This window comes from Sus scrofa, chromosome 13, assembly GCF_054392235.1.
Source record: "Sus scrofa isolate SSC_HxYL_T2T_F1_AM1 chromosome 13, Sscrofa_HxYL_maternal_Yorkshire_Landrace_v2.0, whole genome shotgun sequence".
NCBI classification, from domain to species: Eukaryota; Metazoa; Chordata; class Mammalia; order Artiodactyla; family Suidae; genus Sus; species Sus scrofa.
Genome location: NC_139395.1, coordinates 42,389,840 through 42,404,853, shown reverse-complemented (window position 1 = coordinate 42,404,853; position 15,014 = coordinate 42,389,840). Strand labels below are relative to the sequence as shown.

At 40.3% G+C, this 15,014-nt stretch overlaps 2 protein-coding genes and 1 long non-coding RNA gene across 74 annotated transcripts in view; 1 reads left to right on the top strand and 2 right to left on the bottom strand.

Annotated features, from left to right (window-relative positions):
- Nucleotides 1-6,827, bottom strand: part of TCAIM (T cell activation inhibitor, mitochondrial) — a 55,670-nt gene extending 48,843 nt beyond the window's left edge. For 18 of the 49 annotated variants that reach the window (XR_014822908.1, XR_014822907.1, XR_014822888.1 and 15 more), the window contains exon 1: nt 6,352-6,506. The gene's annotated coding sequence lies outside the window, so the exon portion shown is untranslated. Of the gene's footprint in view, nt 1-6,188; nt 6,507-6,624 lie in introns of those variants that run through there. The other 31 variants (XR_014822887.1, XR_014822881.1, XR_014822898.1 and 28 more) reach the window with 4 other exon arrangements.
- LOC146397284 (uncharacterized) lies at nt 239-4,176 on the top strand. The gene is made up of 2 exons (XR_014822936.1): nt 239-3,306; nt 3,352-4,176. It is a non-coding gene; the product is annotated as an uncharacterized LOC146397284 (long non-coding RNA).
- Nucleotides 6,828-10,674: 3,847 nt separating the features above from the next.
- The window catches only part of TOPAZ1 (testis and ovary specific TOPAZ 1), a 69,583-nt gene continuing 65,243 nt past the window's right edge, over nt 10,675-15,014 (bottom strand). For all 24 annotated transcript variants that reach the window (XR_014822822.1, XM_021071723.2, XM_084987883.1 and 21 more), the window contains 2 exons: nt 14,666-14,849; nt 10,675-10,969 (listed from right to left, as the gene is read on the bottom strand). Coding sequence is in view for 23 of the 24 variants with exons in the window: in XM_021071723.2 (XP_020927382.2) it covers nt 10,750-10,969; nt 14,666-14,849 (404 nt within the window). In the remaining variant the exon portion in view is untranslated. The remainder of the gene's footprint in view (nt 10,970-14,665; nt 14,850-15,014) is intronic.

The window sequence follows — 15,014 nt, the reverse complement described above, 5'->3', positions numbered from 1 at the left end:
GACTAATTTCCAAAAAGGTTCATAGTGCAGTAGAGTAAGAGAATTAGAATCTAAGCTTGGGTTGTCTAATAAAGTAGCTACCAGCACATATGGCTACTATGAATTGGGAAGGGTTTTAAGTGTAAAGTACCCACTGGATTTTAAAGATCTAGTACGAAGAAAGAATGCAACGTATTCCATTAATAATTTTTTATACTGATTAAATATCAATGAAGCTTATTAAAATTAATTCCACCTGTTTTTTCTTGCCTTTTTTTCTTTTTTCTTTTTAGGGCCCCACCCACATCACATGGAGGTTCCCAGGCTTGGGATCGAATTAGAGCTACAGCTGCCGGCTTACGCCACAACAACAGTAACAATAGATCCAAGCTGAGTCTGCGACTTACACCATAGCTCTCAGCAACACCGGATCCTTAACCCACTGAGCAAGGGCAGGGATCGAACCCAAAACCTCATGGTTCCCAGTTGGATTCATTTCCACTTTGCCACAATGGGAACTCCTCTTCTTGCTTTTTAAAAAGCAAAACACAACCTTGTTTTAACTCTCTTCTGTAATTTACTATTCAGAAAATTTAAATTACTTCTGTGGCTCATGTTGTACTTCTATTGGATGGCGCCAATCTAGGCCAATTCCAGTTACCATGACACCATCAGAGAAGGCAGTCTGAACAATGGTTAGGGGTTTGTTGGAGTCTCGGAGATCTGTACTCAAATCTTGACCCCATCATTAACAAGCTGTGTGAGCAAGGGTAAGTTGTTTCTCTTTCCTGAGTCTGTTTCCTCATCTAGGAAATAAGAGAGATGGTCCAATGGCAGTCTGTTTTGCTACAAAAAGTTACTTTAATGTGAATTTAAGAGCTTAGTTTATGTGCAGTTCAACAAGAGGGGAAGAGATGTGTTATATACATTTGTTTCTGCAGGAGTTAATGATCTGAAATGATCCGAGGTTGGCTTTCTACAATTATGAAGCCTTCAGCTATACGTAAAACCCTTTAAAAAACAAAACAAAACACAAGAACAAACCACCTGGGAGTTCCCATCATGGCGCAGCAGAAATGAATCCGACTAGGAACAATGAGGTTGCAGGTTCAATCCCTGGCCTTGCTCAGTGCGTTAAGGATCTGGCATTGCTGTGAGCTGTGGTGTAGGTCGCAGACGTGGCTTGGATCCTGTGTTGCTGTGGCCTAGGCTGGCAGTTGTAGCTTCCCATTAGACCCTCTAGCCTGAGAACCTCCATATGCTGCAGGTGTGGCCCTTAAAAAAAAAAAAAAAGCAAAAACAAACCACCTGAAAATCTTCCTTTGGTTTAAGAAGCATATGGTTACTGGTTTCAAGTGCCTTTGCATTTTCCATCAGGCAATCTGGGAAGCTGCTGATGCAGGTGAAAAAGCTAGAGATTTTCATGTCTTATTTTGAATGGCATGTATTTTTTCCCCATGAACCTTGGTTAGTGTATTACCTTGCAGGAATGTTAACATTTCCAGGAATTTGTAGATGTCATATCAGAAACACCTATAAAATATGTACTGTCACCCTAAAGTGCCCTTTAATTAATTTAACATACATTAAATATCTTGTTAACTGAGAGAATCATTTGAGCTAACAGGATACTACTGCCTGCTGGACAGGAGTAGTTTAGTTAGAAATGTCTACTCACAGAGAAAGACAAATACTATATGATATGGCCTACATGTAGAATCTAAAAAAAGTATACAAATGAACTTATTTACAGAACAGAAGCAGACTTAACGGACAGAAAACAAACTTATGGTTAACAAAGGGGAAAGGGATAGAGAGGGAAACATTTGGAGTTTGGGATTAACACACTACTATATATAAACAACAAGGTCTTACTGTACAACACAGGGAACTGTATTCAGTATCTTGTAATAACCTATAGTGGAAAAAATCTGAAAAAGAATATATGTATATGTATAACTGAATCACTCTGCTGTACACCTGAAACTAATACAACATTGCAAATCAACCATACTTCCTTTAAAAAGTCTATTCGGTTACTGAATATTTTATTAAAAGTTGTTTTTATTGTATAAAAATGGAAAAATTCCAATTCTAATACTAGCAATAAGGACTAGCAAATTTAATACAAATGAAACAATACATATATGTAGCATTGTTGGCCTTTACCCAATGCTCACTAAAGTAATTGGGGCTGTGTATTTAAGAAAAAATGCTGAAAGACAAATTTAAAACGCTGAAAATATTCATTAAAGACTATTTTGAAAATAAGTGGAACAATCTAGAACATCATCATTATTTTTTCAGCTCTCAGGATATGGAATCCGGTATCTGACTTTTGTACATGTTTTTAGGAGTACAACAGTATGAAAGTAGGAGCTACTAAAGGACTTTTGTGAAACTTAAGGGACTTAGCAACATCTGGCAAACAGAAAACTCATAAAAATGGCAACTATTACTATGACATAACTTAGAATGTAAAAAAAACTGCAGAATTCCTTTTTCTCCTTCCTAATAAGGGCTTACCTACATAGAGAACACACAGTTAAATGCAAACATTTTCCCTGTAAGAAAATTTTGTAATTGGAAATTTCAGAATTATTGCAATAAGGGGTCAATGCTTAATAAATTTAATAATACAGTGCAAGACGACATACAGGTCAGAAAGTACAAATGAACGATTTAATTTCACCAACTTTAGGGGTAATATCAATCTATGCAAACAAACATGGCTGTTTACGTTTATTACCGAAAGACAAAGAAAGTCCGCACTTACTTAGTGATAAAAACGTAAGTTTGAGTAGCGCTCCTCTCTTCAAAATGTAAAAGAACTGAAGAGGGCATAATAAAGTATATGGTGCTGTGGGAACTGCCTTTTTTCACAAATTAATATTCCTTTTAAGACAGTGTTTCTCTGGAGTTCCCGTCGTGGTGCAGTGGTTAACGAATCCGACTAGGAACCATGAGGTTGCGGGTTGGATCCCTGCCCTTGCTCAGTGGGTTATGGATCCGGCGTTGCCTTGAGCTGTGGTGTAGGTTGCAGATGCGGCTCGGATCCCTCATTGCTGTGGCTCTAGTGTAGGCCGGTGGCTACAGCTCTGATTGGACCCCTAGCCTGGGAATCTCCATATGCCGCGGAAGCGGCCCAAGAAATAGCAAAAAGACAAAAAAAAAAAAAAAAAAAAAATCCCATTGTGGCTCAGCAGGTTAAGAACCAACAGTGTCCAAGAGGATGTGGGTTTGATCCCTGACCTCAATCAGTGGGTTAAGGAACTGGCAGCTGCAGCTCTGATTTGACCCCAGCCCAGGAATTTCCATATACCGCAGGTGTGGCTGCCAAAAAAAAAAAAAAAAAAAAAAAAAAAAAAAAAGCTATTCACTTAATAATTCTCATACACATTCAATGAACTTATTGTTCTAAGATGATCGTTTCCTATTCAAATTAATGGGATAAATTATTTCCCATAAGCTCTCCCTTAAGAGGGAGCTCTAACAACTAAGTGACAGATCAGTTTTGGGAAAGATAGGAGGGCTAAGAAGGGTAGAAAGAGAAGACAAACAGGAACCATCCTTGTAGGGCACTGGGTTCTCAAAATTCAAGTTTGAGAACCACTGGTTTAAAGAATCCTAATTCTATAACCTTACAGGACTGAGGTGTCAGGAAACTTAAAATTCTTTACATTTCCTTGTTCAATACAATTTTGGGGAGAGCTTTTTTTTTAATTATACCTGAGGCATATGGCAGATCCGAGGCTATGGGTTGAATCCAAGCTGGAGCTGCTGACTTATACCAAAGCCACACCAGATCGGAGCCACATGTTACCTACACTGCAGCTCACGGCAATCCCAGACTCTTTAACCCACTGATCAAGGCCAGGTATCAAACCTGAATCCTTATGGATACTAGTTGGGTTCTTAACCCACTGAGCCACAACATCAACTCCCAAGAGAGATCTTTAGATATTCAATTGTATGCTAAAAATCAAATGAAGATTTTGGAGTTTCCGTCGTGGCTCAGTGGTTAATGAATCTGACTAGGAACCATAAGGTTGTGGGTTCGATCCCTGGCCTTGCTCAGTGGGTTAAGGATCTGGCGTTGCCCTGAGCTGTGGTGTAGGTCGCAGACGTGGCTCGGATCTGGTGTGGCTGTGGCGTAGGCCAGTGGCAACAGCTCTGATTTGACCCCTAGCCTGGGAACCTCCATATGCTGTGGGAGCGGCCCAAGAAATGGCAAAAAGACAAAAAAAAAAAAAAAAGATTTTAAGTTTTGCTTGAACTGGTTCTTTGCTTCCTGTATAGTTTACTCACTTCTTGAGATTAAAACAAAAAAACTAAGTGAAAATAAGGATACAGGCAAGAGTTTGGCAGGCACAGCTGCTTGCCTTTTCATGTGGCATAGATTTTGGGTGAGTCCTCATCTTTGCAAGGCCAAGTATCACATTTTATCACTTTAGTCAGAAATAAACAGGCCCTGGGAAAATGAAACATAAGGGGCCTTACTGATAACTTTTAAATTGAGAAATGTAATTGCTGAGAAGACTAGAAGATTCAAAACTGCGTTCTTTTCCTTACAGGACCAGCTACCCTGAAAACCAAGTTACTATTAGCAGATTTAAGACCCACTGCTGGAGTTCTTGTTGTGGCTTCAGGGGAAACGAACTGGACTAGTATCTGTGAGGATGCAAGTTCGATCCCTGGCCTCCCTTTTTGGGTTAAGGATCTGATGTTGCTGCGAGCTGCAGTTGCAGCTCGATTTGACCCCTGGACTGGGAACTTCCATATACTGCACCTGCAGCCCTAAAGCAAAAAAAAAAAAAAAAAAAAAAAGGCCCACTGTTGGGTGTTCCCATTTTCAAATGACAAAATCCAAATGCCTGGGACACCCAGATCAACTGCAAGATTCTGGTCTTCAATTTCTTACATGGACAGTTTTTGCCCACATTCCACATAACCACTATCCATCCTTCCACTTGGAATAGGCCTCAGGCATGTTACAAAATAACTAAAACGGTTCCCGTGTCCTCACCACACTTGGTAAGACACCCAACCCATCAACAGGCATTTACCCAGGCACTTACGTACCAGGCTCTCTCCAAGTACTGGGAACAGAAAAATAAGACACTCTACCTCGCCAAAAATTTACACTATAGGAAAGAGGGCAGGAGTGAAAAAAACAGACACAAGCAGATAATTATAAAACACTACAGTAAATGAAATGACAGAGCCTTGCACAGAGTATTAGAAGAAACTCCCAGGTGCTACATTTAGAAGAATGGTGCTCTGGAAGACTTTGGATGGAGAGTGGAAGGCAAGAAGGTCCACATTCCTTTAAAAACCATCGGAAATGGCTGCTGTAATCCACTTAATAGTGATACTAGCTTCTATTTCATAAGATGAACATTTCTGATTTTAACCTAAATTCTGTGCTGTTAAAAGAGAGACATCAAGTTTCCTGTTAGGTTTCAAATCAAATTTGGTAGAGAGATAACTAAATTGGTGGGAAAGCCAACTTATGGGTAGTTCAGAAAAAAACTTTTGTTTAAACTACTTTTGACTGAAATCATTTTTACCAAATGGAGGTCCTAGAACTGATCTGTGGCCATTTGGCACATTTTTATTTGAAAGTAACTTATTTTAAAAGAGTTAATATCCTCAGGCTACTCTCATTTAAACTTAGTAACTATCTTGTCAGGTTTTAAAAAGTAGTTCTAAGGAGAGAGAAAAACAGGCAATTTTTGGTTGCTTTTCAGTTTAATACTTGTTAGAGAAGGTGAAAGGACCAAGAAAAAGCAAAAGTAAAAGCAGGAAGCCCTTTAGAGAAATTAATAAATTGTAGCAAAGTATTTAGGTTTTTAAGATTCCTTTTCTAAATCTGCCATGAGATTTGAATAACAATTCCTATGATAAGTCAAAGACTTCGGGGAAGTATGACAGACGGAAAAATAAAACCTAAATCACCTTAGGTTTCTCATTTCAAAACAAGTTAAAACAGATGCGTTGCGGGTACTCTGGCCCCTGGCACTGCCTGTGTTCAAAAGCTGGAACTTGGGGACTCCAAGAGCAGCCCACCCCCAACGCCGCCCCCACCCCCTCCTGCGCCCAACAGCCTGAAGGCACAAACGGAGTCCCTCCCCACCTTCTCCTTAACAGTTCAGGCACGGATCTGCCCAGAGAGTTTCCACCGACCCGCTCCACCTCCCACCACATACCAAGAGGAACAGTCGCTCCTACCGCAGGGGTGTGCGGCGGCGCGCTGGGCCGTGCTGGGCCGTGCGGGAGCGCATGCGCACCGGGGCCCCGGGCGGACCAACGAGCGCGCGCTGCCGGCCTGGTCCTCCACCCGCCCGAAGACAAACTCTGACAAGCCCCTACCCGCAGTGCTTTCTCGGCCTCCCGCCCTCGAAATCTCAGCTGGGTGCGTTCCGCTCCACCCGTCCTTCTGCGCCGGCTGCGGAGGCTGGCTAGAGAGGAGTCGCAGAACGCGCTCTCATTGGCCGAAGCATGCCAAGTCTTCCTTTCGGGCGCCTGCGCGTAGCAGGAGACGCGGGTTAAAACCCTAGAGGCTCTCAGCCCCGCGCTGACGTCAACAACCAGGTGACCGCCTGTCTTGCACGCAGCCTTGGAAGCTCAGATCCGTTTTCTTACCTCCGGCCGGGAAGAGGCTCAGCGCGCTCCGCTGAAAGCTTTGAGAAGTGCGACTGGAGAGCTCTAAGAGATGTGAAGGACGAAGCGGGAGGGAGTCGGAAGATGATTGGGCGGCAGGTGGCCGGAAGGTCTTTGCGCGGAGGGCGTGTAAAGAAGTGCGATTGAACGCGAGATGGAGCCGGGAGATTGGAGCGGGGGGCTAGAGCGCGCACGCATGCGCCGGCTCTGCTCCCCACCCACCCCACCCCCACTCCGATCCGGGTGCCCCCAACCCTGGCCGCCTGGGACGGCTGGAGGCTGCCTGGGCGTTTCAGCCAACACTGTGTTAGGAGCTGGCGCCTTAACTACAGCTCTCACTTGAAAGCTCCAGATTTTAAAGTTCTTAAAAAGCATGTCCTTTAGCTTTTAGTTTTTCTTCAGACCAAAAAGTGTCTTAAAAGTATTCCCTTTGGCATTTTCCCATAAATATAGCTAATTAAAAAAATTTTTTTTTCCGGTTTGCATTTTCTTTTTAACCTCGGGCCCCTTCAATATCTGGGTATTTTGAAACCTTAAGCACTCTCCATCAGCTTGGGGGTTTTAATATTACATGTACTTCGCTTTTAAGACTTTGGTTACCCGCATAAACTGCCACAGAGAGAATAAGGCAAATACAATTAGAGCTTTTTTTCCTTTTCTCTCTTTTGGCACCGTCGACCGAGGTTTAAAAGCAAACACCACCCCCTCCCCAAACCTCTATTTGTTCCAGCCCTCAGAGTTCCTGACCTCTCATTAGAAACAATCTGGGCAACCTGTGGTCTGTTCCATTCAACCCCATTTTTACTTTAAAAGCTTGTTTGTCATCTCTTGCATTTTCATCCTTTCAAATGCATCCATGCCACTGGCATCTGAATAGTCTCATATTTCTTTAATTCTTTTCTTTGGGTTTCACTTATCAGCCATAGAAAAAACTAGATTATAATTGCCCACTTACTGTTCTCCACCCTCAAAGTCACCTCAAACTGATTGTGGTAATCTCCAAACTATTTCCTAGGTTCTGAATTTTAGTAATGGCAGTCCAGTTTGTTCATACTAGAGAACTGTCTTGACCATCACCTTCTGCCTCTCTATCCCATTCATGTGTATTCACCATTCCACATTTTATCTTAGCAGAGCATTCTGCCTAGTGCTAGGCTTTACCGTTTTTATTCTTGTGAGGTTATACTCATTCCAATCATGCTGCCATTACCCTATTTTGGGACTCCTTTAAGAAATACGTTTAGTCCTGCTAGTCACACTTATTATCTTATTCAGAGTTTTTCTCTAAATGATTTAAAATTATGGTTTAAAGGAACTTCCCTTGTGGTGCAGTGGGTTAAGGATCCTGTGTTGCTGCAGCTATGGCTCAGAGGCTGCTACTGCAGCACAGTTTGATCCTTGGCCCAGGAACTTTCACATGCTGTGGCATGGCCTAAATAAATAAATAAATAATGGTGTAAAGTATCAAATCTAATGTATCAAGCTAAGGACTGAGGATGATCACCTTGAGAATGACTGCTACAGATTTCTGAAGATGGGTTCAGAGAAGTTTAAACCTCCTAAGACGGTCTGAAAGGTACAATCTTTGTTTGGATAGTTAAGTTCTGGTATATTTAAAGTACTGATTTCTTTAGTCATACCTAAGGTAACATACATAAATTACAAAATTTCAAGATACAGATAGTATTATACTAAAGGAAATAGATACACTAAAGGAAAACTTCAAAGAATAATTAAAGATTTTTGGTATAACTCAGAAGGTACTCTGGAATTTTAGTTTGTGTGAGTCAATTTCCAATATTATTTTATTATTCTAGATTACAAATGTAGAATAGACATTAGAGATTGGACTGAGTGTTCATCAAATCTACTTCACAACCCTAAAGGTTTTTCTGAAAGCCCCAGACACCTGCTTGCATATTTTTGCCTATATGTCTCCTTCTTATTAAATGCTTCATGACACTCAGTTTGTGATTTTCCATTGTTTGGGTTATTGGGATTCACCATACTTAGGTTTACCTAATTTAAAAAGAAGTCAAAAAATAATTTGAAAAATTGGAGTTCCCTGGTGGCTCAGCGGGTTAAGGCTCTGGTGTTGTCACTGCTGTGGTGCAGCTTTGATCTCTGGCCACAGAACTTCCATATGCTGCAGGCTCGGCCAAAACAAAACAAAACTTGAAAAATCACTTGCAGTTTGGGTAAAACTTAAAATTTTTAGTATTTGCACCCTCACACCATGCACAAAAATAAACTCGAAAAAATGGCTGAAAGACTTAAACATAAGACATCATAGAACTCCTAGGTGAGAACACAGGCAAAACATTCTCTGACATCAACCATACTTTTCTTAGGTCCATCTCCAAAGCAATAGAAATAAAAAAATAAACAAATGGGACCTAATCAAACCTAACAGGCTTTTGCACAACAAAGGAAATCATCAAAAAACCAAAAAGACAACCTACAGAATGGGAGAAACAACCCCAACCAAATAGAAAAATGGGCAGAAGACCAAAAGAGACATTTCTCCAAAGAAGACATACAGATGGCTAGCGGACACATCATTAATTATTAGAGAAATGAAAATCAAAACTTCAATAGGAGTTCCCGTCGTGCGCAGTGGTTAACGAATCCGACTAGGAACCATGAGGTGTGGGTTCGATCTCTGCCCTTGCTCAGTGGGTTAACGATCCGGCGTTGCCGTGAGCTGTGGTGTAGGTTGCAGACGCGGCTCGGATCCCGCGTTGCTGTGGCTCTGGCGTAGGCCGGTGGCTACAGCTCCGATTCAAGCCCTAGCCTGGGAACCTCCATATGCCGCGGGAGCGGCCCAAGAAATAGCAACAACAACAACAACAAAAAAGACAAAAGACAAAAGACACACACACACACACACACACAAAAAAAACTACAATAAAGTACCAACTCACACTGGTCAGAATGGCCATCATTAATAAGTCTATAAATAACAAATGCTGAGAGGGGGTGGAGAAAAGGGAACTCTCCTATACTGTTGATGGGAATGTAAACTGGGACAACCACTATGGAAAACAGTTTGGGGGTTCCTCAGAAAACTAAATATAGAACTATCATAAGATCCAGCAATTCCATTCCTGGCCATATACCTGAACAAAACTTTCATTCAAAAAGATATATGCACCCCTATGTTCATAGTAGCACTATTCACAATAGCCAAGACATGGAAGCGACCTAAATATCCATTGACAGATGGATTAAGATGGGATATATACACAATGGAATACTACTCAACCATAAAAAAGAACAAAATCATGCCATTTGCAGCAAAATGGATGCAACTGGAGATTCTTACATCAAGTGAGGTTAAGTCAGAAAGACAAATACCATACGCTATCAGTTACAGGTGGAATCTAAAATGTGGCACAAGTGAACCTATCTACAGAACAGAAAGAGACAGACATGGAGAACAGACTTATGGCTGCCAAAGAGGAGGGGGAGGGAGTGCGATGGACTGGAAGTCCGGGGTTAGTAGATGCAAACTATTACATTTAGAATGGATAAGCAATGAGGTCCTACAGTATACCACAGGGAAATATATCTAATCTCTTGTGACAGAACATGATGGAAGATAATGAGAAAAAGAATGTATATATATGTATGACTGGGTCACTCAGCAGAAATTGGCACAGCATTATAAATCAAGTATAATAAAAAAAAAAGATTCATGGAGTTCCTGTTGTGGCTCAGTGGTAAGGAATGCGGTTAGTATCCATGAGGACATGGGTTCAATCCCACACAGGTTCAATCCCTGGCCTCATTCAGTGGATTAAGGATCCGGCGTTGCTGTGAACTGTGGTGTAGGTCAGAGATACGACTTGGTTCCCACATTGCTGTGGCTCTGGTGTAGGCCTGCAGCTGTAGCTCTGATTTGACCCTTAACCTGGAACTTCTATATGCTGCAGGTGCAGCCCCAAAAAGACCAAAAAAAAAAAAAAATTATTTTTTGTAGTGTTTGAAAACTATTAAATTACCATGAATCAATAAAGAACAAAAGCTGAATATGGTGAAAACTATTTTTATTGCCTTTTATTTTCAACAATGATTACTTGAACTTAAAAAAAAAGTCTTTAATAACTAACGGTTATTGAAAAGCCAAACCTTTCCAGCCCACTTCATATTCTCTTTCAACCATTTGAGGGCAGAACAATGTTCCAAACTATAAACCTGTTCCTTATTAACATTGACGGTCATGTGCTTAATGAAAAGCTTTGGATCTGATATACGAGCAGCCATAATTAATCTTTCCACTGCAGCTTGATAATCGTCCTTGCTCCGAGATTTGTTTTCTTCGCATCTACAAAGTGAACACCTCATAAAGTCAGAAACTCTTAAAAGAAGCTATATAGTTTCTTTAAGAGATAGTGATTTACATTTACTGGTTCTAAGCAATGACAATCTTTTTATTATATTCTTCTAACAGTGGTTTTCATACTTGTTTGACCATGACACACAGTAATAAAGACATTCTATACTGTGACTCAGTATACACCTGCATACATAAAAATTAAGTTTCACAAAATAAGATTTACTCTTATGACAATGTACTCTATTTTCTATTGTTTCATTTGTTTTTTAATAAAATGGATGTAACTTCTTAAATTGACTGCACTACACAAATGGACTACAAGCCACAATATGGAAATACTGATCTAGAACACAACTAATAACCTCTATTTTTGTATTTTCAAAATTAATAGTTATACAATTATTCTCTATAATGCATAAAAGAATATTAAATATAATCATGTTTGGAGGTACTAACATTCACTTGTGTTACCTTGATATGGATCTTTTTCGTTATAACGTATACTTAATATGTAGCTCACATTTGATAACAAATTATAGATAGCTATACATCTTTTTTTTTAGGGCTGCACCTGCAGCATATGGAGGTTCCCAGGCTAGGGGTCTAACAGGAGCTTCAGTTGCAGGCCTATACCACAGCCATAGCAGTGCCAGATCTGAGTCACGTCTGCAACCTACACAACAGCTCATGGCAACACTGGATCCTTAACCCACTGAGCCAAGTCAGGGATCGAACCTGCATCTTCATGGATTCTAGTTGGGTTTGTTACCACTGGGCCACAATGGGAACTCTGTAGTTATATGTCTTTACTAAATTTCCAGGTTTATTTTTTTTTTTCAGTCCTGATTTAAGGTACTTCACTAAAGCACTAGAATTTACTTTATAATAACTTTCTTACCAGTTTCCGAATTTCATAAAATTCATTCTTATGGCCATTTTTTCTATGGGATACGGAGTAGAAAGTATTTAAGATACAGATGTGGCTGCTATTTGCCACCACTTTTTCTTTGTATTCACTGTGTCCTGCTCTCAGCACCTACAATACCCAAGGGCCTGGCAACAACACCCAAGTACAAGCCTTCCTGCATCAGCAACACAGTGTGTTCCACAGAGTGGTGGGAGTGAGGGCTTCCATCTGGAACAGGAACCAGTAGTCACAGAGAAGAAAGGTGGGTCAGGCCCCTTCTGGTACATTTTGCCTTAGGAATTGGTAGACTGTGCATATGCCAACTATGTGTAGTTTTTGAACTTCTGAAGATGAATAAAATTTTCTCTCAGAGGTTAATGTAACAAGGCAGGGCTCAGTATGATAATAATAGAAAAACCAATACTGGTTTGGACAAAACTGAAGATCCAGGTGTATTACTAGTTATGTTACTGGTGTTACAAATATCCCCCTAATCTAATAATGCATAAGGAGACTGTGTATGTGTGGGGAATAGAAAGCTATGAGAAAACCAAACCCTTATTAGGATGATGGGAGCCCAAATGCCTCACATCACTATGGTGCATAGTCGTAAAGAGGAGGCCCTCCGAAAAGAGCTCTAACAAAAAAACTAGTTTTAGTGGATTTAAAAAAAAAGGTGGGCTTAAGTTATTTCCCAATTCTCCTCCCCTTGAGTATGGGCTGGACTGAATGACTTGTTTATCACCAATAAATAAAGCATAAATGACAGTCTACAACTTGGGACACTATTGTTAGACATCAATTTTTCATGGTTCCTAGCATTTCTTGAAAGTTTTGAGAGCAGAGACATTGACTAACCCTTGTTCCAGATTTCAAGGACATTTAATTTAGTGAATGACCCTGAAAGACAGAGATAGGTTCTTCTTGTAGAGCAAAACACAGGTGTGCTTACAGATTTACAAGGTGGGGATAGAGTTTCCCTGAAGGGGAAAGGGGCAGGCATGCTTATTACCCATCATAGAAGATCTGAGTTCCTAAGTTGAGGATTCCTCTCCTGTAATGGAACCCACTGCATGTGCAGGTATCCACCTGGGCCCGTATGTGGGACTTAGGAGCAAGAGGAACAGATACAAGTATTCAGATAATCATGCTGCTAGCTGTGCCACAAGTAATAAAGTCCTGTCCCCAACCCAGGCGTCTTGTATCTTATGCTTCCCATCCATGTAACTATGGCAGGCTGACTTAGAGGCTGAAAATAGGGGAAACCTCAGCCTTCACAGTTCCTGATGTAGGTCATAAAAGGCACTGTAGTTTCCTCCTTGCGTTCTCTCTCCTGAATCACTCATTCTGAGAAAAGTTTGCTGTCGTGAAGACACTTAAGGAACCCATGGAGGGGCCCATGTGGTAAGAGGCTGAGGCCTCCTGCCAACAGGCATGTGAGCGAGCCTGGCATCTGGAAAACAGATTCTCCCACCCCAGTGACACTGTCAGGCAAGTAACTTCAGGTCCTGACCACACCCTGACTCCAACTCTGTGAGAGACCCTGAACCATCCTGCTAACAAGCTACTCCAAAATTCATGATCCACAGAAACTAAGGTAATATTTGCTGTCTTAAGCCACTAAGTTTTGGGATATTTTATACAATGTAATAGATAACAATATTCAGTCTGAGGATCTGGTTTGTAGCACCAATAAACTGAAGCAAAATTCTTGTCAAGAAACTCTAAAACAGGGGTCCCATGAGGTCTTTTTTTTTTTTTTTTTTTTTTTGGGCCATACCTGTGGCATATGGAAGTTCCAGGGCTAGGGGTCAAATAGGAGCTGCAGCTGCAGGCCTGCACCACAGCCACAACAATGCCAGTTTCAAGCTACATCTGTGATCAATGCCACAGCTTGCAGCAATGCTGGATCCTTAACCCACTGATAGAGGCCAGAGATCAAACCCACATCTCATGAATACTATGTCAGGTTCTTAACCTGCTGAGCCACAATGGTAACTCCTCCATGAGATCCTTATATTACAAGTTTCCTGGATAGAGGTGACAAGAAATTGGAGCAGTATAAACCTAAATTCTGGGGCTTTGAACAAAATTATTTGAAGGGGTGCCACTCTGGTCCAACAGCTACATTATAGTATTTGTGCATTTATAATAGGAATTAAAAATACTGAAACTATAGTATGAGAAAAAGAATGTGTGTGTATATATATATATATATGCATATATATATTTCTAAAATATATATACACAATTGGGTCACTCTGCTATATAGCAGAAATTGACAGTACACTGTAAATCAACTATAATAAAAAGTGAAAATAAAAATACTGAAACTAGGCTGATGGCTTTATTTTCAACAAGATTCTTGACTGAACCTAACAAATTATCATATATTTCCCTTTTAGACCTGGTTCTTAAGACCTTTTGTGTTGACCGAAAAGATAAATAATTTTTAAATATTGATCTAAAAACTATCAGTACGTGAAAAGATCCATACCTGAAGAAGAATCACCTCTTGGAACATCTAACAAGATCTTTGAAGTTGTTAAAGTGTTTATTGAAAGGTACTAACTTATTTGGTTTTTAGTCTCAAATAGGTCAAATCCTTTCTCAAAATAAATGTTACCAAAGTTCATCAATACACACATGAACAGGTATATAAATATATAAATGTTATATGTATATATACATGTTTATGAAAAACATTTACATCCTAGGGCAGGTGTAGGGAGCCACAATCTGCTTTCAGGATTCAGTTAAAAGTTATTTCAACCAACCTTTTTAAAACTATCTGCAGCATCTGTGTAGAAGTTCCAGGACTCTGAATACTACTAGCATTAGATACCAGGAAGATTTCAATAGCTAAAAGCATTTCAATCTCAGACAAATAGGAAGGAATTAGTAGAAGTTTCCGGTACAAATTTCCCTCCAGTGGTGGGTAGCAACCCAGTGAAAGCGCACCTGAAAATCAAGTAATAGATCAAACTTTACTAAAGCCTCTCAAAAGTCCAGGCTTCCAAAATATCCACAGGTGATAAGAACTTACGTTATAGAATAACTCTTCACATAAAAAGATTTATTGAAAAAATTATATGGTAGTAAACTTATCCTGGTGCATATGAAATC